General features: G+C 49.3%; 1 protein-coding gene across 2 annotated transcripts in view; it reads left to right on the forward strand.

Moving 5' to 3' along the window:
* Window positions 1-25,380, forward strand: part of CSMD1 (CUB and Sushi multiple domains 1) — a 2,062,046-nt gene that overhangs the window by 1,918,699 nt on the left and 117,967 nt on the right. For both annotated transcript variants that reach the window (XM_070047233.2, XM_070047234.2), the window contains exons 42-48: window positions 1,438-1,626; window positions 11,084-11,261; window positions 13,577-13,722; window positions 14,790-14,870; window positions 16,331-16,444; window positions 18,924-19,112; window positions 24,715-24,861. In XM_070047233.2, the coding sequence (XP_069903334.2) occupies window positions 1,438-1,626; window positions 11,084-11,261; window positions 13,577-13,722; window positions 14,790-14,870; window positions 16,331-16,444; window positions 18,924-19,112; window positions 24,715-24,861 (1,044 nt within the window). The remainder of the gene's footprint in view (window positions 1-1,437; window positions 1,627-11,083; window positions 11,262-13,576; window positions 13,723-14,789; window positions 14,871-16,330; window positions 16,445-18,923; window positions 19,113-24,714; window positions 24,862-25,380) is intronic.

Below are 25,380 nucleotides of genomic sequence, written 5' to 3' on the forward strand. Positions count from 1 at the left end.
GATGGGCGTCTTTCTGTGGGCCCCAGTGTTATCTTTATGAGAGCATCAGTCCCTTTAAAGTGACACTCAGGTCTCGTGTGTCTGGCCTCTGGGTTGTGACACCCACAGTGGCCTGAGGGTGACTCTGTGGCACGTCTGCACCTGCCCATCCGTTTCCCCACTTGGCTGCACGGCTCCCTTGGCCCATTCTCCTGTCCTCTCCCGCCCTCCTTATTTCAGATCATTTACCTGGCAACATGATGTCTAAGCTCCTGGGAAACACCCAGCATAAGCCGTGAACCATGTCACCCTTCAGCATGTGTTTGCAAAACTCAAAGCTGCATGTTCACCTCCAACTCCAAGGGCGTGACTGGGCCCACCCTCTAGGAACGCTCGGGAGGTTCCCAGCTTGGGGACGGCCTCGGGTGGTCCCTTGTCACCTTCCTGTTAGGACCTGGCTCCCGCTGAGGAAGGAGGACAGGCAGTGGCCTTGCAGCCTTCAATCTGCCCACGCGCAGCCTGGCTGAGGGTCAGAGAGAGCCCGTGGGGGGGATCATGCGACAGGGAGTGCATGATGGGATTGCAGGGCGGGGCCAAGCAGTCTCCTCCCAGGCTCATGCCGCACAGGGCGGCTCTGGAATGTATCAGCTGTGCGTTCTGGTCACCCTCGACTGGACAGGTGCACTCTGCAGACAGAGCTGCCCACAGGGGCTGTGCACTCAGCGTGAGGAAGGGACATCAGTATGGGGCTGTGTTAGCCTGACACTGCAGTATCCAGAGGACGCCTAATTTGTGGGTCAGTTAACTCTCAACAGCGTGTGAGTAGGTCTGACCATCACACAGACTCAACACGCGTCTTTCATCCGCCTGGAGTTCGTTCTACTGAACACACAAGTCTTCATGATACAGCAAGAGATGCTTTGTGCTATAAAACTGCTGATGGTTCGCTAGCTTGGTGATCCTACAGTTCTCTTTGTTCAGAAAAAAAAATGGAATGGGTTTCCGTTAAACAAAAATTAACCACTGTAAAAGTTAAACAAAAATTCAACCACTGTGGCACTTCTCGCCTTGTTGGAAGCTCTTAGAGTCATGGTTTTCCTCTTTCGAATTCACAGAATTTCCAGACTTGTGTTCACTCAGTTTTCTTTTTGGGCCCGTTTTATTATTGTCTGTATTTAAAAAAATTAAATTCACATCAGTTGTTTGGTTTCCAAGGCTGACGTTGTTGAAACTGCGTTTCATGAGTGTGATTTTGCATCCGCAGCACATGGTGAGCGTTCCAAATGTGCATGGTCAGACTTCTACTGCTGGCCCTGACGATTCTTGTTTTCCACCAGGACGGCCACTGTCAACCTGGGAAGGACCTTGTTAAACCTTGTATCCAAAACTGACCCAGGGGCACCCCGAGTCCTGTGACCTCTGGTTTCTGAGCACCGTCTTGTCTGCTTCTTCTTTCAGCCTACGAGTTACAGAACTGCCCCGACCCGCCCCCATTTCAGAACGGGTACATGATCAACTCGGACTACAGCGTGGGCCAGTCCATATCTTTTGAGTGCTATCCCGGGTACATTCTCATCGGGCACCCTGTCCTCACGTGTGAGCACGGGATCAACAGGAACTGGAACCACCCGTTCCCAAGATGTGATGGTAGGTTCACAACTTCTTGGGCCGGGCGAGCTGCTCAGGGTGCCACAGTGCATGCGAGCCAATGGGCAGGAGGCGATGATTCACTCGTGGATTCCACAGGGGGCTATTGAACATCTCTTAGGATGTATTCAGTAAATATCATATACCAGTGAGTGTAGCAAACTTATATAGCCCTTGCTCTCAAGGAAATCACAAAATCTAAATAATAAGCACAGATAATTACACTGCAGGAGCAAGCACAGGGAGGGTGCTGTGCAGGGCGGCAGGTGCAGAGACTGTCAGCTGCATCCACCTGCAGGGGCCGGGAAAGGTTCCTACTGTGACCACTGTTTGCACTCCAGAGACCTGAGCTCCGTTGGCGGTGGGCTCTGAGGGTCCTGGTGTTCCCCTGCGCTGAGAGGAGGAGACCCCGGGCGGAGGAGACAGGGTCAGCAGGGCTGTCGGGCAGGGTCCGCCCTAGAGGAGCATGAGGTGGCGCAGCCCACGGGGAGGCCGGGGTCAGGCTCTGCTCTCACTGCAGGGCCCCGTAGGAGCAGGAGTCCCGGCTTCAAATCCGCAGGGCCAGTGTTTCGGACCTCTGAGAAACTTCTGTAGTTCCCAGTAAAAGAAGCGCACTACGTATATTGTAAAAATGACGAGTTCATAAGAAACAGATGTCAACCCGGTGTTTTAGCAGTGTGGCTGCAGTCCCTTGGAATGAAAAATGAACCAGCTCTGTGCTCCTCTGAGATGCTAAACACTGCCCCCCACCCCCACCCCCGCCGTGGGTTCCCACTGAAGAAGTCAAAGGAGCACGGAGGGGGCTTTGTGGCTCCACTTCCCTCTGCTCTCCACCCTGTCCCACGTAGAATCAGCTCTGAGACAACCCGTCAGCCGTTTCAGACACTCGTCCTAGTCCAGTGCCCACTGAATTACCTGTAACTCAGCAGCTGATAAATCAACTCGAGAGCCACAGCAGGAGCCTGTGTGCTATTTGCCACGGACACACTTCTCAGATCCCCTGGTGACACTCCATTCAAGCCAGCACTCATGCATTTAAATTTGTAAATTACTTGAAATGATCACAGGTGAGATCTTTTCTCATTTGCGGTTTCACCCTGGATCCTTTGAACGTCTTGGTGAGCGGTAGATTCCCTGGCTTGATAGGAAAAAACAGTTCTGTAATTTGACGTTCTGCTCTTGGCGTCCAGTGTAGAGATAGTGCGTTGACTTAGAGTCATCACAGTGAAAGCAACAAGACGCATCTTTGTGCAGCACGGCCTGAAGGTGCTGCTGTGTTCTACCCAGAGTGCGTCCTGCTGGAGGCCAGGGTCCCTCAGACGGTCAGCACTGCCCCAAGGCTGGACACTCATAGAAGAACTCACCGAAAGCTGTTGTGCTCAGAGCTCCTTTGAATAAGAGGGACACGTGGAAATCAGGAGAAAGGGGCCGGCGCTGCGGCTCACTAGGCTAATCCTTCGCCTTGTGGCGCTGGCACCCTGGGTTCTAGTCCTGGTTGGGGCTCCAGATTCTGTTCTGGTTGCTCCTCTTCCCGTCCAGCTCTCTGCTGTAGCCCGGGAAGGCAGTGGAGGATGGCCCAGGTCCTTGGGCCCTGCACCCACGTGGGAGACCAGGAGGAAGCACCTGGCTCCTGGCTTCAAATCAGCTCAGCGTGCCGGCCATATCGGCCATCTGGGGGGTGAACAAATGAAAGGAAGACCTTTCTCTCTCTTTCTCTGTCTAACTCTGCCTGTCGAAAGAAAGAGAGAGAGAGAGAGAGAGAGAGAGAGAAAGAAGGAAGGAAGGAAGGAAGGAAGGAAGGAAGGAAGGAAGGAAGGAAGGAAGGAAGGAAGGAAGAATCAGGAGAAAATACATTTAGGCTGGAGTCCAGCGGGGCAGCTGGCTCTCTCAGACCTGCTGTGTGGTGAAGTCCAGAGCACCCCAGGCTGGGCGTTGGTGCCCAGAGCCTTCCCTGGGCTTTGCTGTGCAGCCTGCTGCGCGGGGTGTCCTGTGGGTGACCTCAGGCCGCGGGCGCCCAGCGGGCCCCAGTCTAAATCCAAGCTGGGTCTCTGACGTGACAGTGGATCCAGCCTCACATCACAAGAAGGCTCGCCCATCAGTTGTGCCATCCTCGTTTTCCAGAACCAGATGGTCAGACCTCTCTGGGCAAAGCTGGGTTCTTTTGCTTGTTTGTTTATTTTTTGAAGATTTTTTTTTCTATTGGAAGGCAAAGAGAGACAGAGAGAGAGATCTGTCTGCTGGTTCACTCCCCAAATGCCTGCAGCAGGAGCCAGGACCCCAGCGGGCACCCCAGTATCAGATGCAGGTGTCTCAAAAGGCGGTTTATCTCCTGAGATTCGAGGGCGCCCCAAGGCTGTCTTCATGCCTCATGGACTGTTACAGTGCCTCTCTTCCTTCCAGTAGTGTCATTAACAGAACACAACCGTCGGTTCATGAAGGAAACACTGGAAGTGGTTGGAGCCATTACATAACGCATTTTCTAAGAACCACTCAATGCATGTTCTATATCTTCTTCATATTGGAGTAAATTTTGAAACTTTAAGCCAAGGGTATGATTTGAACACAAATGAAAAATGAAAGAGTCTGTTTCCCGAGAGACTGGCAGTCCAGGTGTGTGCAGTATGCTTGCCTGTCTGGTGAGGTGGGAGGAGGTGACTGTGCAGCGTGAGGTGAGAGGGTTGCGTGGCAAGGAGGACGCAGGGAGCCAGGCCCGATCCTTGGGGTCTGTGTCTCTGTGTCTGTCTCCACCCTGCAAGCCCTGTCTGATTCAGTCGGGTCCTGGAGTCCTCACTTCCACACCTGCCATACTGGATTAACCTCCAGCTGTAATCCATTAACCACTAACGTTAATCCAGTATCTTTAGCATGAGACCGTGGGGACCAGGCCTTTAGCATGTGGTCACTAAGATCTAAACCACAGCAAGCATGGTGTACCACTCCAGATTTATAACTGCTATTTAAGGCAACTAGACTGAAATCTAGCTTCAAAATTTGTCTCTGTGGACTTCCAGAGAACTTCAGAAAAGTCATAGATAATTTGAACAATTTCTGAATATCTTTTCAAAAAATGGGCTAGTTCTGATTAATGTTCAAGAATTCTAAATCTTACGGTACCTATCTCCAGATATACATGTATTTCTATGTTGAAAATATTTATAGTAGGGTACTTCTAAAAGGTCATGGAAATGGAATTAAAAGATAATTCATTTAGGGTAAACTATATTGAAATCCATGCAAAAGGGTCATGATGTTCATGAACAAGATGTAAAAATTGTGCATGAATTTTAAAATATTTTTGCATCAAAATAAACTTTAATTCAATCTCCATAAGTTTTTGACACACCCTAGCTTAAACTGCATAGGAATCTTACTTCAAATTAGTATAGTCTAAATTATTCTTTAAAACTATGATCAGAAAATACGTTGATTAAGGTAAACAAATGAGAAAATAAGTCTGAAATTGATGCAAGAAATTGGAGACACTATTTTTCTGCTAGCACCAAAATTATGCAGAACTTTCAGTTCAAAAATGTTTTATAATTGCCAAACTAGTATTAAGACTGTGGTTTACTAATTTGTGAAATGTAATTTGATAACTGAATGTGTAGGCACACTCACAAATATGGTTTTAAAGTTTTACATATTTTGTTGGCTAGATTAAATATTTTGCTGAGTAGTAGTTTAAATGTTTTGTTAATGCTTTATCACCAGAATACTTATATAGATATGTTTTTCAGGTGGTTTCATTTAAGAAATGTAAGCACCACCATAATAGCTCACTTGGAAATGCGTTAGAATGTATGAGGATGTATACAGCAGAATGTATGAGGATGTATGATTAGGATGTATGAGGATGTGTGATTAGGATGTATGAGGATGTGTGATTAGGATGTATGAGGATGTATGATTAGGATGTATGAGGATGTATGATTAGGATGTATGAGGGTGTATGATTAGGATGTATGAGGATGTGTGATTAGGATGTATGAGGATGTATGATTAGGATGTATGAGGATGTGTGATTAGGATGTATGAGGATGTGTGATTAGGATGTATGAGGGTGTATGATTAGGATGTATGAGGATGTGTGATTAGGATGTATGAGGATGTGTGATTAGGATGTATGAGGGTGTATGATTAGGATGTAAGGATGTGTGATTAGGATGTATGAGGATGTGTGATTAGGATGTATGAGGATGTGTGATTAGGATGTATGAGGATGTGTGCACTAGGATGTATGAGGATGTGTGATTAGGATGTATGAGGATGTGTGATTAGGATGTATGAGGATGTGTGCACTAGGATGTATGAGGATGTGTGATTAGGATGTATGAGGATGTGTGATTAGGATGTATGAGGATGTGTGATTAGGATGTATGAGGATGTGTGCACTAGGATGTATGAGGATGTGTGATTAGGATGTATGAGGATGTGTGATTAGGATGTATGAGGATGTGTGATTAGGATGTATGAGGATGTGTGATTAGGATGTATGAGGATGTGTGATTAGGATGTATGAGGATGTATGATTAGGATGTATGAGGATGTGTGATTAGGATGTATGAGGATGTGTGATTAGGATGTATGAGGATGTAGGATTAGGATGTAGCAGGATGTGTGATTAGGATGTATGAGGATGTATGATTAGGATGTATGAGGATGTGTGATTAGGATGTATGAGGATGTGTGATTAGGATGTATGAGGATGTGTGATTAGGATGTATGAGGATGTAGGATTAGGATGTGAGGATGTGTGATTAGGATGTATGAGGATGTATGATTAGGATACATGAGGATGTGTGATTAGGATGTATGAGGATGTGTGATTAGGATGTATGAGGATGTGTGATTAGGATGTATGAGGATGTTTGATTAGGATGTATGAGGGTGTATGATTAGGATGTATGAGGATGTGTGATTAGGATGTATGAGGATGTGTGATTAGGATGTATGAGGATGTGTGATTAGGATGTATGAGGATGTATGATTAGGATGTAAGGATGTGTGATTAGGATGTATGAGGATGTATGATTAGGATACATGAGGATGTGTGATTAGGATGTATGAGGATGTGTGATTAGGATGTATGAGGATGTGTGATTAGGATGTATGAGGATGTATGATTAGGATGTATGAGGATGTGTGATTAGGATGTATGAGGATGTGTGATTAGGATGTATGAGGATGTGTGATTAGGATGTATGAGGATGTGTGATTAGGATGTATGAGGATGTGTGATTAGGATGTATGAGGATGTGTGATTAGGATGTAGCAGGATGTGTGATTAGGATGTATGAGGATGTGTGATTAGGATGTATGAGGATGTGTGATTAGGATGTATGAGGATGTGTGATTAGGATGTATGAGGATGTATGATTAGGATGTAGGAGGATGTATGATTAGGATACATGAGGATGTATGATTAGGATGTATGAGGATGTATGATTAGGATGTATGAGGATGTGTGATTAGGATGTATGAGGATGTATGATTAGGATCCATTATATCCATGTACAGTTACAGGGACGGGGCTCAAGTTGCAGGAACTCACACATGGCAAAGTGTACTAGCAGCTTGTCTGAGGTCCTCAAGTTTTGTAAGCAGCACACAATTTGCATAGTTGACACAAGGAATCCAACAGCCAAATAATATATTACGATGTACATATTCTTAAGATTAATGTTTGCCAAACTAGTCAAAACAGAAAATAATGTTTCTTCATAGCTGAGATTAAAAACGACTACAAAGAATTATTTTCCCTACCTGTATTCATAAATATTGTTTTGAAAATCTCCATAACTCGAAAGCAGTTCCTGATATAAAGTGCTCTCCACGTCTTTAATTGGAAACTGCCCAATGGAGACAGCAGTCAGGCAGGGAGAAAGGTGGGCTCTGTACGTTAGGTGGGCTTAAGCTCTCAGCATTCGGATGCGTCCCGGAGTTTGAAAGGCATATGTGCTCATGCCGTCAGCCCTTCCCCAGCCAGGTCATGGAGACTCCAGGATGGGAGCCCCATTGAACTTCAGGCCTCGGTGGCCAGTCCCACCTTGGATGTGACACGCGAGTCGGGCATCTCCTTCCACACTGGAAACGCTGGCTCTAGATTTTGATCAAGTCATGCATCCTCATCATTCGTAGGTAGTTGCTTTCCCCTGGAAGACCCCTGCAGAAGTAACTGGAGAAGCTTCTCTCCTTAGCCAGACTCTGATCACAGTCCTGTGTCCAACCTGGACTCTTGTGCTCTGTGCAGCACCCCCAGGTAGGGGCAGGGACGCCTGGGCTGTGCTGGGAAGGAGTGTGGAAATGGCTGGTTCTGCATTTCCTTTGTGGCCCCACTGTCCCTCCCAGCAGGGAAGTGTCACCTACAGGCAGACAGGAGAGAAGCTGGAAGGCACCTGCTGTGCCCCTGATCTCCCATGGGGTCTTGTCTAAGCCTCATCTCCTGGGAAAGCAGGGATCCGCCCCCTGCAGCTGGACTTCTTGAAACGCCTTTGGAGGTGGAAATCTGCACAAACCTTTGATTCCTCTCCAGGGAGGACAAAGACGTTCTGGAAACTTGATCGATGATCAGGCAGGGAGATCGGAGATGACATTGTGACATACTATTTTAGGGTCCTTTTTGCGTCATCTCTAGACGCATAGCAGGAGGGCAGCAGGATGTTGCCTGGGGAAAGTGCGGCCTACGCCCTGAGGGACAGCCCTTATATTTCACCCGACACAAAGGGTCTGTCCTTTTCCCTCCCAGCACTCGTGCACCAGTTGCATTTGCTGCCTTCAGCCCTGCCCTAGCGACAGAGACGTTCTGAGAAACGCATTGGCAGGCAGTTTACGGTTGTGTGACTGTCACAGAACAACTCGCCCATGGGCTGTCAGGACACCGTGTCCCTTCAGTGCCTCTCTCCATCACTGTTCCGTAAGCTCCAGAAAGGCAGCAATGTGGTCTCAGGCGCCACTGCTGCGCCCCCAGCCTCAGCACAGGGCAGACTCTCTGCGAATACTCATTGAACAAGTGAACGAGAGAGTTCTTGCTTTAGCATCATGGATACATTTTGTACAGAATAGCCGACTTGCTCAGTGTCATTAACGCTGTTCAGTGACCCAAAGAATGTCAGACGGCAGGGATGTGCTGACCAAGAAAATCACGCCGTCATCTCTGCTGCCTTTGACGAACTGGGAGCTATGTGTTTTGTTTTGTTTTGTTGTTTTCTGTTTTCTCTGCAATATGTAATGTGGTTATAGAATTACAAGATTCATGGGGCTGGCATTGTGGCATAGAGGTGAAGCTGCTGTCTGCAAAGCAGGCTTCCCATATGGGCACCAGCTTGTCCCTGCTGCTCCACTTCCGATCCAGCTTCCTGCTGGTGCATCTGGGAAAAGCAGTTGGGCCCCTGCACTCATGTAGGAGAGCCCTGGCTCTGGGCTTCAGCCTGGCTCAGCCTCTAGCTGTTGGCGGCCATCTGGGGAGTGAACCAGAGGTTGGAAGGTCTCTCTGTCTCTCCCTTCCTCTCTGTAACTCTGCCTTTAAAATAAATAAATAGATTTTTAAAAAGTATTACAAGATTCAGTGTGAAAAGTAAAAATGCAAAAGGAAAATCAGAGTCACAAGTCAATCCTGAATGAAAGACGTGAGATCACACATGAGGTTTGTGGCCTGACTGCTTCAGTGTGTTTGTGGTTAGTGTCTCACCTGTTCACGGATTCATCCACTCGCTGTTGCCTAGTGTTTATCATGGCCTGACGCAGACAGTGGAGAAGAAGGAAAGGCCACTGTGGTCAGGGTGGGGAGGGGTCGGTCCCTGCCTGCTGGCAGCTGACAGTCTAATGGGTGGGCAGCTGGCAGCTGATGATAACCTTGTGTACATGAGCTCTCAGGGAAGACCCCCTGGAGGTGGTGGCACTTAAGTCGAATTTTGTTTACTATTTAATTTTTTATCTATTTGAAAGGCTGAGCAATCAAGAAACACACACACATAGAGAAAGGCAGAGAGAGGGAGATCTTCTACCTGCTGGTTCACTCCCCAAACGCCTACAGCTGCCAGGGCTGGGCCAGGCTGAAGCCAGAAACCTGGAACTCCATTTGCATCTCCCATGTGGTTGGCAGGTACCCCAAGAACTTGGATCATCATCACAGTCTCCCAGGTTGCATTTGCCGGAAGCTGGATCCGAAATGCAGCAGCTGGGGCTGTGCCTGGCAGTAGGAGACAGCACCCAGGAACCCCGGTGGCAGCCCCACCTGTTTCAGCCCGCTGCCCGCCAGGGTGGATGTGGAAGGAAGAGACAGGGTCACCGAGCAGCGAAGCACGAGGCAAGCACGTGTGCTCCCTGTGCACGCTGAACAGCGGAGGGGAGCCGGCAAGGCAGGACGAATGTGCCATCGTCACGGAACCCCAGGAGCTGAGGACTGGGGACGGAGGCTCCCAGTGGGCATCCTAGCTTACAGACGCCAGCTTGTCCACCTCCAGTCCCCACTGAGTGAGACCCGCACTGCGAACCCCCTGAGATGTTCTCCAGGGTCCATTCCTCAGCTGAATTTGCCCGGGTCTCAGGCCAGAGGCAGCTGCTCCTCACTCTGACTGTCCATGCCTCCAGGGCAGGCAGCTGCCCCCCGTAACTGACTCAGCGAGAGCTTTCCTTGCTGTCGGGCTGTTCTTCCTGGGAGGCTCCGAGTGTCTTCCCACGTTCTCTCCTCCGTGGGGACCTCGGGTGGCCCTGGAGCACCCAGGCTGTAGCGGGCATCGGGTTGGACTTCAGGGCCTACTCCCCAGTGCCTCTGAACTTGGTAAGGACTGCATTTCCAGGTCCCTCTGCTCTCTGTGCCCAGATCACTTTCCCAGAGATAGGACAGCAGCTGTGGCGACAGTGAACGTCGGCCTCTGAAGTCAGTACAGACAGGTGTGGTACTGTGGTTCTTCCTGTAGTTGAGTGCAAGTCGGGGGCGGGGGGCGTTCAACAAAGCCCGGCTTCCACTCCCTTACCCGCTCCTTCGGGGTACATGTGAGCGAGGAGCTTTGATGATGTTGGGTTTCCAGGCCAGAGGCTGCGCTGTCCTCGTCTTCAGCAGCTTAAACGAGGTTAGAAATGAGACCTACAGCACTGCACCAGCCAGCCGTCCCCTCGAGTCTCCTCCCACGGCTTCCCTTGCGTGGGTGAGTCCGGGGCACGCTGAGCTCCGCCACAGGCCGTGACTGCCCGAGAATGTTTGTGCGCTACACGGGAGTGACTTTGCCATGAGGGGTTTTGGTTTTGATGGTTTGGAGGACACAGTAAGTGAAACCCTGATAGCTCAGCTTGGGAGAATGATTGCTAGAAGGTTTTTAGACAGGAGCCACAGAAACACATCACGATCATTTCTTAGAGGGGAAGTGGTGGTTAAGTGTCTTTGGAGGCAGAACTCCTTCACAGTCTACTTTCTGACCGTCGACTGCACTGGGCTTGTTTTTCCTGCGTCCCCTTTCAGCTCCTTGTGGCTACAACGTGACGGCTCAGAACGGGACCATTTACTCGCCTGGGTTTCCGGATGAGTATCCGATCCTAAAGGACTGCATGTGGCTGATCACGGTGCCTCCAGGCCACGGCGTGTACATCAACTTCACCTTGCTGCAGACGGAAGCTGTGAACGATTACATCGCTGTGTGGTAAGAGAGCTTGCCAGGGAAGCACCTGCAACTTGTCGGCGTGTATCAGCTGCGTGCGTATGTAGACCTGAGCTAGTTAGAGCTCATTCATCTCCCCTTCAATCAGTATGTTAATGGATGCGTAGAAGTTGTGCGTATGCATGGGGTGTAGTGTGGCATTCAGGACGTGTGCACAGTGGCTGGTGCTCATACGTGCACATCACCATACGTGTACATCACCATTGAATGTGCTGGGGACATTCAGAATCCTCTCTACCAGCTACCTTGACATTGTTATGCTTGTTGTCACCCGCAGTTTTCCTGTCCTGTGGGACAATAGAAGTATTCCTCCTGTAGTTAGATACTAGAAAAGGGATTTGCCAACAACATCCAGTGATCCGGAGAAGAAATTTTGTGGGATATTTTAAGAGTTTTGGTACATGCTAGAAAACCCAGGATTATTTTAAATAGATGAGCATATCCTAAGATTATTTGATTCTGTTTTTAAGTGATTTTTTTTATCAGAAAGAAAAGCTGTAGGACCCATTGCCCTTATTTGCAGCTTTGGGAAACGCTGGAGAGAGGAGCATTGGGCTCTGTGTCCCTCTGCCTTTGGGAGGGTGGCAGATCTGGCCTCCCCTGGCATGTGCACATGTGTGTCTGCATGAGTATGTGAGTATGTGATATGTGTATGTGATGTACATGTGTGAGAGGCATGTGAGTGTGGTACTGGTGAGTGTGGAGTGTATGTGAGTGTGGTTGGGAGTATGTGGGTGTGGTGTGTATGCGTGCACATAGGTGTGTTTTATCAGTGGGTGTGATATATGTGCATATATGAGTGTGCGTGACATGTATGTGTGTACATGAGTGTGTGTAGTACTGGCAGGTGCATGTGGTGTATATGTGAGTGTGTGTGGTACTGGCAGCAGGGTGTCGTGTGTTCATGAGTGCATGTACATCCTATGTGTGTGATGTGTACACGTGAGGGGTATGTGAGTGTGTAGTACTGGCTGGTGGGTGTGGTATGTACATGAGCATGTGTGGTACTGCGGGTGGGTGTGATAGATCTGTGTGGTGGTGGTTGGGTGTGTTGTATATGTGAATGTGTGTGGTACTGCGGGTGGGTGTGATAGATCTGTGTGGTGGTGGTTGGGTGTGTTGTATATGTGAATGTGTGTGGTACTGCGGGTGGGTGTGATAGATCTGTGTGGTGGCGGTTGGGTGTGTTGTATATGTGATGTGTGTGGTACTGGTGGGTGGGTCTGATAGATCTGTGTGGTGGCGGTTGGGTGTGTTGTATATGTGATGTGTAAAATGGTACTGCGGGTGGGTGTGATAGATCTGTGTGGTGGTGGTTGGGTGTGTTGTATATGTGATGTGTGTGGTACTGAGGGTGGGTGTGATAGATCTGTGTGGTGGTGGTTGGGTGTGTTGTATATGTGAATGTGTGTGGTACTGGCAGGTGGGTGTGATAGATCTGTGTGGTGGTGGTTGGGTGTGTTGTATATGTGAATGTGTGTGGTACTGGCGGGTGGGTGTGGTGTACGTGGGAGAGTGTGATGTCAGGTGCATGTGTAGTGTGTACTTGTGTTTGTGAGTGTGGGTGGCGTGGTGTGGCTGAACTCCTGTCAGGGGGCCGGTGTGGCCTGCACAAGCCTGGGGCAGGAGATGCAGGACCTTGTATGTTGTGGCAGGGATTTGGGGCCGTAAGCAGCACAGCTGTGAGGCCAGATGTGGGTGTGGGAGAACGGTCTCATCCGGTGAGAACAGACGCTCTGCCCCTGGAGGAGACAGCAGAGCCCTGCACAGTGGGTGTGCGCGAATGAGGAGAATGGAGAACTTGAAGTTTTCAGTTAGCCCCAGGCAAAGCAAACAGTACTGCGCTCTGGGCAGCTGGCCCTCGACTGAGCTCTGGGATTAAAGGTGGGCTCTAAAGGCCTTCACGACTGCAGAGAGAGCGGGCCCGCTGCAGATCCCAGGACAGACTGGAGAACTTGGGTCCGTGTGTGACAGGGGCTGTGCGACCCAGCACCCAGAGGGCTGTTGTGAAGACACCCTCTTCACATCGAGGGTGTCCAGTGCTATCACTCCAAGTTAGCACAGATAATGGAGATCAGGCTTTGCAATGTGGGAATGAGGAAGTCGCTGAGAGTGCCACGGCCCTGAGCCTGGACCTGCTCTGCAGGGCTGAGCCCTGGGGGCCGGGGACACGGCGGGGGCCGGGGACATGGCAGGAGCTGGGGGCCCAGGCCCACCGTGCTGCCACGCTGGCAGGAGGGGGTACTGGCAGGCAGGAGCTGCCCACTCCAGCTGTGCCTCCTGTGTGTCCTCGGCAGGGACGGGCCTGACCAGACGGCCCCCCAGCTCGGCGTCTTCAGCGGCAACACGGCGCTGGAGACGGCACACAGCTCCACCAGCCAGGTGCTGCTCAGGTTCCACAGCGACTTCTCCAACGGCGGCTTCTTTGTCCTCAACTTTCACGGTGAGTGCACGTGGCCCTGCCCAGCTCAGGGACCAGCATGGCGGTGGCGGTGGCGGTGGTGGTGGCCGTGTCACAGTCACAGTTGGGTGGCTGAGCCCCCTCGCAGGGCCTGCCCCAGGGTTCTCCTGCATTTTTTGCTTAATGAACTCCTTAGTGTTCATTCGTGAGTTCTTGGGGCATGTGTTGTAAGTTTGGATTCATTCTTAGACAAATGTAAATGAGGTCCTGGGCTTTGATAGATTCGCTCGTCCCTGATCCTGGGTGAAGTGTTCCAGCAGGTGCCATCTTTTTTTTTTTTTTTTTTTTTTTTTTTTTTGACAGGCAGAATTAGACAGTGAGAGAGAAAGAGAGAGAGAGGTCTTCCTTCTTCCATTCGTTCACCCCGCAAGCGGCCACTACGGCCGGCGTGCTGTGCCAATCTGATCCAAAGCCAGTAGCCAGGCGCTTCCTCCTGGTCTCTCATGCGGGTGCAGGGCCCAAGCACTTGGGCCATCCTCCACTGCACTCCCGGGCCACAGCAGAGATCTGGACTGGAAGAGGAGCAACCGGGACCGAACCGGCACCCTAACTGGGACTAGAACCTGGGGTACTGGTGCCACAGGCGGAGGATTAGCCTAGTGAGCCGTGGCACTGGCCAGCAGATGCCATCTTACAGTCAGTGGACCGAAAGCAAACTTCCCCCATGTTGACAATGAGTCTAAGTCTAAGCAGTAGAAAGAGTTATCTAGGAGCCCCAGTCTTACCTGGGGATGGCACTCAGCAGAGACAGACGGGGACACATCAGCTGCAGAGAGCATGGGGACATTTCCCTTGGGAGATTCCAAGCATGGGTAAAGTGTGCTTATTTAAACATCATCATTGTCTTGTTCACCATTTTCCTTGAAATTTAATGTTCGTTGGCTTGAAATAATCATATGTGAAGTTTTAAAGCTTGAGAGTTTTATAAGATAATGATTTACAAGTACAAATATTCAGTGTTCTTAGGTATTATAATACTGCTTATTACATACTTTGTTTATGTAGCCAATGTAATCACAATCATTGTTATTTTTTCATGAATCATTTAGCATTTCAGCTCAAGAAATGCCAGCCCCCGCCAGCAGTTCCACAGGCTGAAATGCTTACCGAGGACGAGGATTTTGAAATAGGTAACGTTTTCTTTGTTACCACACCAGGCGATCACCCTGACCTCTCCTTCCCACCTCTAGACTAGGAAAGGGCTCCTTCGTCGAGGACGCGGCAGCGGAACCACTGCTGGGAACTCAGGGAGACCACGCATCAGACGGAAAGCACTCGTCCTCCCTCCTCTCTGCGATGTTGCTGGCTCATTTTGCCATTTGAATTCTGCTCTTGTCATTTTGAGCATTCTTGTTCTTTTAGAGCAGTCACTGAGCAGATAAATGGACAGATAGACGGATGGACGGATGATGGATGATGGATGATGGATGGGTTGATATACAGATAGGTGGAGGGCAAATAGGTGATAGACAGACAGGCAGATGTTTGAATAAAGTCTTCAGAACACGTAGATTTGTTTAGTTCTAGGATAAGTTATTGTACCTGTGGAAGGATTTAATCATTTGTGGCTAAAATACTGGTTGGTATAACGCTGACCTTTCATTGAAATGCGAATGTAATTGGTAGGATTTGTTTAATGATAGCGTCTAGAAATTCTGCTTTAGATTTTACATTAATGGCCTAATTCATTAAACAGTCATCTCATCCTATTGAGAAGGCAGCCACAGTGCTTGTTTGCAATGTAGTAATTGCAACTCAGTGTTCCTCAGTCTCAAATTGAAATAATTCATCCTGTTGTCCCGCCGTTCCAAACCTCTGGCCAAACCGCATGATACCATTTCTGTTACGTTGATAATGAGTTATGAATGGCAGCAGTGTGCTGGTTTGGCCAAGGTCATGGACAGACCCCCTCGGGATGTACAGGAGCCATTCTGCCTTCCTGTTCAACAGCCTTGCTTAAATTGCAAACATCTAGTTCACTGTTTTGGCCTGTTTTGTTTTTTTTTTTTTTTATTTCTTTGAGAGGAAAAGACAGAGAAAGGTCTTCCATCTTCTGGTTCACTCCCCAAATGCTTGCAATGGCCGGAGTCAGGCTGATCTAAAGCCAGCAGCCAGGAGCTTCTTCAGGGTCTCCCATGTGGGTGCAAGGGCCCAAGCACTTGGACCATTTTCTGCTTTCCCCAGCTATCAGCAGTGAGCTGGATCCTAAGTGGAGCATCCAGGACTTGAACTGGAGCCCGTATAGGATGCCGGCTTCACCCACAGAGGCCTAGCCCACTACCCACAGTGCTGGCTCCACCTGTTTGTGTTTTCGATGGTCACTGGGGAAGGGGTACAGACTCAGATAATTAGTCAAGGAACAAGACTGCCATGTGGTTTCTGTCCTAGTGCCTGGCAGGTTTCAGATAGCACTTTTATCATCTAAGAAGCAAACGTGGATTGGTTCTGAACCAAATAGCACTGCAGACGACCTTGCTTCTGAAACGGTTTCACGTTGGCGTCATTTGCTAAGCAGCCACGTCTGTCTAACACATTGGCACACGGAATGTCCCGCGCGTGGCTTCCTAGCGTGCCGCACCCTCTCTTCCAGGGGACTTCGTGAAGTTCCAGTGCCACCCCGGCTACACCTTACTGGGGACCGACACGCTGACCTGCAAGCTGAGCTCCCAGCTGCAGTTTGAAGGACCCCTGCCAACGTGTGAAGGTACGCAAGCCTGACGCTGTTGCCGCATGGCTCTGAGCTTCTTCCTCTGTCTCTGCTGTGATCCTGTGGCAGTGACAGTGACCACAGAGCAGGAGTGTCCTTTCTCTTTCGGCTGTCCCTGGGAAATCAGAGCCATATCCCATAGGAAGTCAAGTTTTGTTCCAAAAACTTTAGTTATGAAAGTGCCCTAAGATAGGGCAAGGTTGAAGTAACTCTACAATAGAGACCCAAGTACCCTCCACGTGGTTCCCCCAGAGATGTTTACAGCCCTTCCCTGTCAATGCTTAGCTCCATGCTCTCTGTCTACCCATTGGTTCTTCTATTTTTGACCCATTGCACTGTAAATTTCTGGCATTGGTACACTTCTCCCTAAATTGTTCAGCAAGGATACAATCAGATGGTTTTTAATGTGCTGTGAGGTGAAATTTGCAAACAGTGAAATGAGCACATCTCACCTGCTGCGGAGCGCGCAATGCCACATGAAGGGTGATGGCAGTCACTCTCTTCCCGTCTCCGGGAGCGGCGTCTGCGGCCCCTCAGCCCCGGATGTGCCATCCCCTCTCGCAGGCAGCTGCAGCTCAGCAGCCCCGTGCGGGCCTTCCTGTATCCCGCACTGATACCTGGGCCACAGGTATCATTCCGTACCTGCGTGGTATTTTCCAGAAAGCACAATGAGGGGAAGATTTTCCAAACAAGCTCCACGCTTTTCTTACACATGCACCTGTCGCCACTTTGAAAACCTGCAGACCGAGGTTAGGAGCCAACCGCTGATTAAAGTCCTCTTGAAACCGCAGAAAAGAAAGGGGTTTGTATGCAGTGGCTCTGATGACAGCGCGGAGGGGAGCTATCAGGGCCCATTCGCAGCAGGGCTCCCAGGAGCTCCGCCCTGTCAATCTCAGCTCAGGGCTTTGGCGTCTCCACCTCCAGCCCCTGGCTGCACAGGCGACACTGACACAATCCAGTCTGTGTCCTGTGTTTCTCTCCAAAGAACGGTGTAACATGACAGCACTTCAAAGAGTTTGTGGAAACAGAAATGAGAGGTTTGTTGCTTTGTTCGTTTGTATACCCACGCACTCCTAGGTGTGTGCCCCAAAGCTGTGGTTGCGTCAAGGAGATACCAGCTGGACATTTTTATCTCAGCAGTTCCAACAGCCGAGATTCAGAGTCAGCCGGGGTGGCCAGCATCTGAGGAGCAGATGAGAGAAGGAGGTGTATGTCCCCAGTGGACGGAATCCTGTCATTTGCAGCAAAATGACTGGAACTAGATGAAATAATGTCGAATGAAATAAGCCAGACACAGAAAGACAAATGTTCTCCCTTATATGTCGGAGGGAAAACAACTTTTAAAAAATACTCAATCTGAATACAGAACATGGATCACTAGGGTCTCTGAGGAGCAAGGAGGAATACAAGGAAATTGGAGTAAAACAATAGGGAACGTTGGGTGTGGTTCACTATAACCAATGTGCTCACAGGAGGAGTAGGGGGATGGGTGAGAGGCATGGAAAAGCTTACTACCTCACAATTTGCATTTTGTAAATTTAAAAGTATTCTGAAATGTTAATAATATATATTGAAATATTTTTAAAAAAGACAAGTACATTTTGGTGGAAAAATGAAATCCATGCATATGAGCAATCTTAAAAAAGTTCACAGAAAACAGGTGTTATGACAAAACTGCCCATGGATTTCCAAATTTCTTTTGATAACCATTCTTTTTCATTAAGATAAAGCACGTCTCCATTTATTTATGAGCCACGAAAATAACAGAAATCATTTCCTTTTGCTGTCTCTGTAAGCAGAGGCGGGAAGGTAGCCTCCTTTGTTCTTTGGCGGTTTCCTGTGCCTGTCCTCATCTGTGGCGATGATGTGGGAGTGGAACACAGTGAGCAAGGCGGCAGGAGGGGAGAAGTGTAGCTGCAGCCGCGTTAGCCTGATGGCGCATTACAGGACACCCTGCCACGGAGCCCACTGCTCCTGCTGTGCGTGGGGGACGGGAGACGCCCAGGGGGCAGTGTGGGTCTCAGGCCACCCTCTCTGATTCACTCTGTCCTCAGGGTCCCAGGCAAACCCATAAGCCACGTAAACCTTAGGATTCTAGCTGTACCAAAGACCATTATTAATGTGATTTTTCTTTTATCACATCAAATTCCGTGACAGTTTGGTAACACTATATAGAAGAGGTGAGGCCTGTCTTTGTGAATGAGTTAGGAAAAACGTGGGTCCGTGTGATGAAATCCACGGGGCAGCTGCTGCACATTAAGGTGTGTGCACTCAGGGGCTGCACTGTGGAGGGAAAGGCCCACACAGCGCGTGGGCGCTCCGCGCTGATCAACTCTGTGTTTGCTTCTCACGTGGATTTAGAGCTCTGTGGCATGGCCTTTGCTGCTCCTGGCTTGCATACCCGGGGCCAGCAACAATGCCCTGGAAGTTGGATTCGCTTTGTTCGAGCAAAGCTTTCTGGTCCTTCTCCCTGCAGCACAGTGTCCAGCCAACGAAGTGCGGACAGAGTCCTCTGGGGTGATCCTCAGTCCCGGGTACCCCGGCAACTACTTCAACTCCCAGACCTGCTCCTGGAGCATCAGAGTGGATCCGAACTTTAACATCACCCTCTTCGTAGAGACGTTTCAAAGCGAAAAGCAGTTTGACGCACTGGAAATATTTGATGGTAGGTTTCTTGGCTCTTTGTGCAACCTTCACCGCATTCGTGAACGCATACAAAGGTGGCAGAGGGACTGGGGTATACCCTTGGATACCTTTCAGTCAGATCACGCCTTCACTGTCTGTGTTGCGGATTTCAAACAGCTCCGATGCTTGATGGCGCACCTGGAAACTGGCTGACTTCCGCTCTCATTCTTCAGTTCTGTACCGTGCGGGTGTAGGGTGGGTGGCCTCGAGCAGCTTCTTTCTCTCCCAAATATGGCACTGACTCATAGGGAGGAAGCCTGGCTCTCAGGCCTGGCTCTGATCCTGTATATAAATATTCCCACACGTGCATGTGTATGCAATTACATTTAAATCACTTTTTAAAAAAATTACACATGTGCTTTTGTTTCCCAGTGTTTGAACTGGAATGCAGCTAGTGGTCCTTTTATGTCTGCTAATTTCAAGAGCAAAGTCTTTATCAATAATTTATGTACTAATTGCTACAATTTGGTTTCCCTAAAACATGGGTGGATCATGCCCATCATACAGAGTAAGCGAGGCAGGTAACAGAAGCAACATCACAGTAGTTAGCATAGGAGCGATCAGAGGTCAATGGAGGAGAACACTGTACCGGGGCCGTAATTGTGCCCAGCAGGTGAGCCAATGCCTGTGAGGCCAGCATCCCACGAGGGCACTGGTTAGAGTCCCAGCTGCTCCCCTTCCAGTCCAGCTCCCTGCTAATGTGCCTGGGAAGTCAGCAGAAGGGGGCCCAAGTGCTTGGGCCTCTGCCAACCATGTGGAAGACGGATGGCGTTTCAGGCTCCTGGCTCAGCTTGGCCCAGCCTCGGATGTTGTGGGCCTTTGGGAAGTGAACCAGTGGATGGAAGATTCTCCTCCATCTCCCTCTCCCTCTCCCTCTCCCTCTCCCTCTCCCTCTCCCTCTCCCTCTCCCTCCCCCTCCCCCTCCCCCTCCCCCTCTCCCTCTTTTCCCTCCTGTGTGTAACTCTGCCTTTGAAATAAATAAACAAATCTTTGAGAATGACAGTACTTACAGTCAAAGTGATCAAAGATCAATAGAAGACAATAATTATCACCAAAGTGAGCCAACCACCTATGCTTAGGCTTGTTCTGTTTTCAAAGATTCTTCTGTAAGATGGGTGGTCAGAGTTTTATGCAAATTTTGACGTGACGCCATTTTTGCAGTAATGTGTTCATCTCTCTCTTCCACCCTCCCTCCCTCTCTCTCCGCCCTCTTTCAATGAGACAAGGTGTTTTTTATCATTCACAACACAGCCAAAAATGCATGTTATACATAATGATATATATATATATATATGTAAAAGATTTAGTTCATTTATTTGAAAGGCAGAGTTGCAGAGAAAGAGAGGGAGAGACAGATCTTCCATTGGCTGGTTTGCTCCCCAAAAGGTCACAGTGGCTGGGGCTGGGCCATGCCAAAGCCAGGAATCAGGAATTTCACCTAGGTCTCCCACAAGGACTTGAGCCACCTCCACCGCTTTCCCAGGCTCATCAGCAGGGAGCTGGATTGGAAGTGGAGCAGCTGAGACAAGAACCGTCGCCTATATGGGATGCCAGCATTGCAGGCAGCAGCCTTACCCATTATGCCACAGTGCTGGCCCCTACATAATGGTTTTTCACTTTATGAATCTGTTGCTCTCTGTGGTTCCAAGAGTGAATATTGCAGGTTTTTAAATTGGGCCCCTAACCATTGTCGGGCTCCAAGTCCCAGTAGACAGTGGCACCCACGATGTCCCTTGGCCTCCTTCCTTCCTGGCCACGGTGGCTGCTGCTGGCCTATGGCTGAGCTGCTTTTCTGCATACAGCAGTGTGGATGCAGGGTCTTCATAGAGTTCATGAAAAATTCATATTATGAAAAACTATGTGGTTTCTATTTTTTCACACCAAAATAAACAGTTCTTTTAATTCCATCCTAGTTTCCTTGAGTTTTTAAGAATAGCCTCCTATGCTTTTCCTTTTAAAGATTTGCCTGTTTAATTGAAATGCAGAGTGACAGAGAGATGGGAGAGACAAGAAGAGAGTGAGGTCTCCCATTTGCTGTGTCTCTCTTCAAATGCCTGCAACAGCTGGGCCTGGACCAGGCTGGACTCTACGCAGGTCTCCCACGTGGGGGCAGGGACTCAAGAGCTTGGGTCATCATCCGCTCCCTCCCAGGGTCCCCACGAGCAGAAGGCTGGATTGGAGGGAGGGGAGTGAGAGCTGGGAATGAAAGCAGACCCTCTAATTTGCATGCCAAGCATCGGCCCCAACACTCGCCTCCCTCCGTCCCCATCTGTGCTTAAGGAGCAGTCCTAGAGGGATAGGTTAGGACACTGTGGTTAGGACACTGCAGGGGATGTGTCCCCCCGGGTGGGGGTACCTGCGTTTGTGTCCCAGCTTCACGTCCAAGCCCAGCTTCCTGCTAATGCAGGCTCGGGAGGCAGCCCTGGTGTCTGACAGACCCAGGGCGAGTGCCTGGCTCCTGCTTTGATCTGGCCCAGTTCCACCTGTTGTGGACACTGGGGGAGTGAACCAGCAGGTAGAAGATCCCTCTCTGTGCCTCTGTCTGTCTCCTGCCTTCCAAATAAAATGAAAATAACTTAAAAATAATTATAAAGGGAGAACAGTTCTAGTAAGTGTGCTGCATTTTATGCAAAGAGAACAGATGGAATGGAGTGAGGGACTGAACCTTGAGGCCAGGGCCCCTAACACTGTGTTCTCGAGCTGTCATTCAGAATGACATTGGAGATTCAAAAGTCTCATAAATTTAGGATAATGGATTCTACTTTATTCCTGAATATGAATTAGTTGTTTAAACAAAGCACACTCCCATTCCTCAGTCGGGAGGCAGTGGCAGAGTGCCAGACACGTGGCCCTTGCGATCCTGGGCAGGGAGGGGCAGCGTTAGCTGGGGTCCTGGGTGTTCCGTCATCAGCCAGTCCCAGTCTTCTGCGTTACTTACTAAGGCTGCCCTGAGAAGTAAAACCACGTCTCAGGGTTCTGGGGCCGCGTGTCCCGAGGACCGGCGGGCTAACACAGGGCCTGCTCCCTGTGTCTCTGGGCGGTGTCCCTGGTGTGTGGCTGTGTCCCCGTCTGCCTTCCTCATGGCCGTGGCAGCCGTGTGGGTTCACATCGCCTGGACAGCCTCGCTTTACCTCTGTGTCTCCAGACACAAGTGTGATCTGCAGAAAGCTAATGGAAACTGTGCACTGAGAGACGCCCACAGGTGGATTTCAAGTGCTACCAAACACATCTTTCCTTAACTCCACTTCTTCCTACGAATTTTTTGAAGTGGCCTCATACTCGCATTCTGAAGTTCTGGGGATTAGGCCTTCAGCGCATGCATCGAGGGACACTGTGCAGCCCACGACAGATTGGGGGAAGTCAGCAGAACCGCTCTGAGTGGGAGTTGGACAGGAGTGCGCTGTGGTTTCTTAATTTCTTTGCGTGAGTAGCAGCTATTTGTCTAACTCTCACAGACCCCACCTCCCCAGGTGCAGTGCGCAGTAGCAGCACCAGTGAGGACCCCAGGTGCCCATTCTACAGCGTGGGGCCCGGCAGTGAGCTGTAGAGTGGAGGAAAGCCCCACACACTTGTAAGACAGCGCGACTGCCCTGGGTTCCCTCACAGGGCAGTGTTGTCAGCAACAGCCTGGGAGTACACACGCAACAGCTGCACTGAAGACAGCAGTTTCTTACAGGAAACAGCAGTGAGTTCTGGTTATGGCAGCCTGCTAGCTGGCCAGACACTGCACTGGTGTTTATTATTTATGTATTTATTTAAATTAAAGATTTAGGCTGGTGCCGCGGCTCACTAGTCTAATCCTCCGCCTACGGCGCCGGCACCCCAGCTTCTAGTCCCGGTTGGGGCGCCGGTTCTGTCCCGGTTGCTCCTCTTCCAGGCCAGCTCTCTGCTGTGGCCCGGGAAGGCAGTGGAGGATGGCCCAAGTGCTTGGGCCCTGCTCCCACGTGGGAGACCAGGAGAAGCACCTGGCTCCTGGCTTTGGATTGGTGCAGCACCGGCCGCAGTGGCCCCTTGGGGGGTGAACCAACAGAAGGAAAACCTTTTCTCTGTCTCTCTCTCTCTCACTGTCTAACTCTGCCTGTCAAAAAATAAATAAATAAATACATAAATGAAAGATTTATTATTTGAAAGGCAGAGAGACTTGACAGAACTCCAGCTCGGTCTCCTGGGTGGGTGACAGGGATGAAAGTTCTGCCTCCAGGACGCATCAGCGGGACGCTGGATCACAAGAGGAGCGGGCAGCACGTGCACTGGCACTCTGATGTGGCGTGCTGGGGTTGCACGTGGTGATTTAACGCCTCGTGCCACAATGTCAGCCCCACTTGTGAGTTTTTACACAGTTGCTGGCGCATTTTATTTATGTCATACATGCATAGCTAGTTTACTAATTCAGATATTGCATAGACTTATTTCCTTCTTATGGCATTTCCAATTCTTCTTTCAAACTCCGCATTAGTGGCCGGGGCCAAAAATAGACCCTTAGGAAACAATACTGGACTCCCTGCTTTTGTTCCTAGGTAGCCTTGGCGTCCGTGGTCCAGCGTTTATAGCAGTACCATTAAACCTGTATCCTTCCTGGGTATTACCAGACTGTTTGCGAAGTGGTTATGCGAAGGCATCTTCCATTCGTGGGGCACTACCTTTCCCATTTCCCTGTGTGAAACAGAGGTCCTCGCTGAACCCACAATCACAGGCCGGGTGTGAAAACAGTAGATGGAAAAACACCAGCCGGAAGCAGCCCTTGAGTTTTGAGGTGCTCACCTTTCAGATCAGCACACTGAAGCATTTCCTGTCCTGCCCAGTCCGCCCTGGGATGCCACTCCTCCCTTTGTCTCGCTTCTCCATGTTGTGCGCACCCCCCCTGGATTGTCACCGAGTAGCCAGCATGGACTGCTGTCCTTAGTGTTGCATTAATCCCTACTTTGTTGACAATGGCCCCACACTCAAGGTGTTGATCCTGGCATTTGGGAAATGCCCAAGACGCCATGCTTCTTAAAGTGCTTCCTCTAAGGGGAAAAGTGAAAGGTGTTGACTTAATCAGGAAACCACAGGTGGAGGCTGCTAAGATCTGATTACAGTAAGAATGACTTTTCTGTCTGACGTGGTGAGGAAGGAGACAGACTATCATGCTAGCTTTGCTGCCAGCCATCAGACTGTAACAGTAACAGCCACAGAGTATGACAAGCGCTGAATGAAGACAGAAAAGGCATCAGATTAGAGGGGGTGGCACTATCTGTGGTTTAGGCATCCACTGGGGGTCTCGAACACGATCCCCTGTGATTAAGGGGGTTGACTCTAGGATATTATAAATATCAATGAGAATATTAATGACTTTGTTTTTTCAATTGCAGCTTTATTGACATGCAGCATTTAGGCATCAAATTAGCATAGACACCTGAAATTGCTTTTGCAGGTCTTATTTTTATCAGAGAATGTGCTTGTTCCTAGGATCATCTGGAGTTCTGTGTCCACTGTTAATGGTGTGTTACATATACAGCCTCCAATTTCAGCACCAGCTCGAAGCAGCCTGTGTAGCCGGGGCCAACTCACATCTGAAGGTTTCCATTTTCTGCTTCTCTCAGGTCCTTCCGGACAGAGCCCCTTGTTGGTGGTCCTGAGTGGGAACCACACCGAGCCGTCCAATTTCACAAGCAGGAGTAATCAGCTGTATCTCCGCTGGTCCACCGACCATGCCACCAGCAAGAGGGGATTCAGGATCCGGTACGCAGGTCAGTGCGTGAGGGTCGGACTTCACACCAAACCCTTCTTAATACCAGCCCCAATGCATTAAGGAAAAACCTTAAGTAGCAACTTCCAATATAAATCTAACTCCTGAAGGTTAATCATTCATTGCAACAGAAATAGCATGATAGACAACCACTCTTACTGATGTTACTAAACAACGTTAGGAAGTTTGAAGTCATATTTTTAAATTAATTGCTAACATTATAAACATTGAATTGCCTACCATAAAAAGCAAAGCTGATTCCCAGTAGATAAAATGGCATAGTCTCAACAGGAAGAAATAATGGCATTGTGATGCTGTACTCTGTTATGGTTGGTGGTATGACTTTTTTCTGTATGTATGTCTCTGTGTATATGCATACACACCATATTCGTACATGCATATTTACATATGTATACATACATAATACATATATTTTAGATGCCTATTTTCTGATAAAAATGAAAATTGTTTGCCATTTTTACATATATGTTAATAATTGTACACTAATAGTTATTTATGT

Source organism: Oryctolagus cuniculus, chromosome 8 (genome assembly GCF_051225735.1).
Source record: "Oryctolagus cuniculus isolate XC-2025 breed Fujian yellow rabbit chromosome 8, ASM5122573v1, whole genome shotgun sequence".
NCBI lineage: Eukaryota > Metazoa > Chordata > Mammalia > Lagomorpha > Leporidae > Oryctolagus > Oryctolagus cuniculus.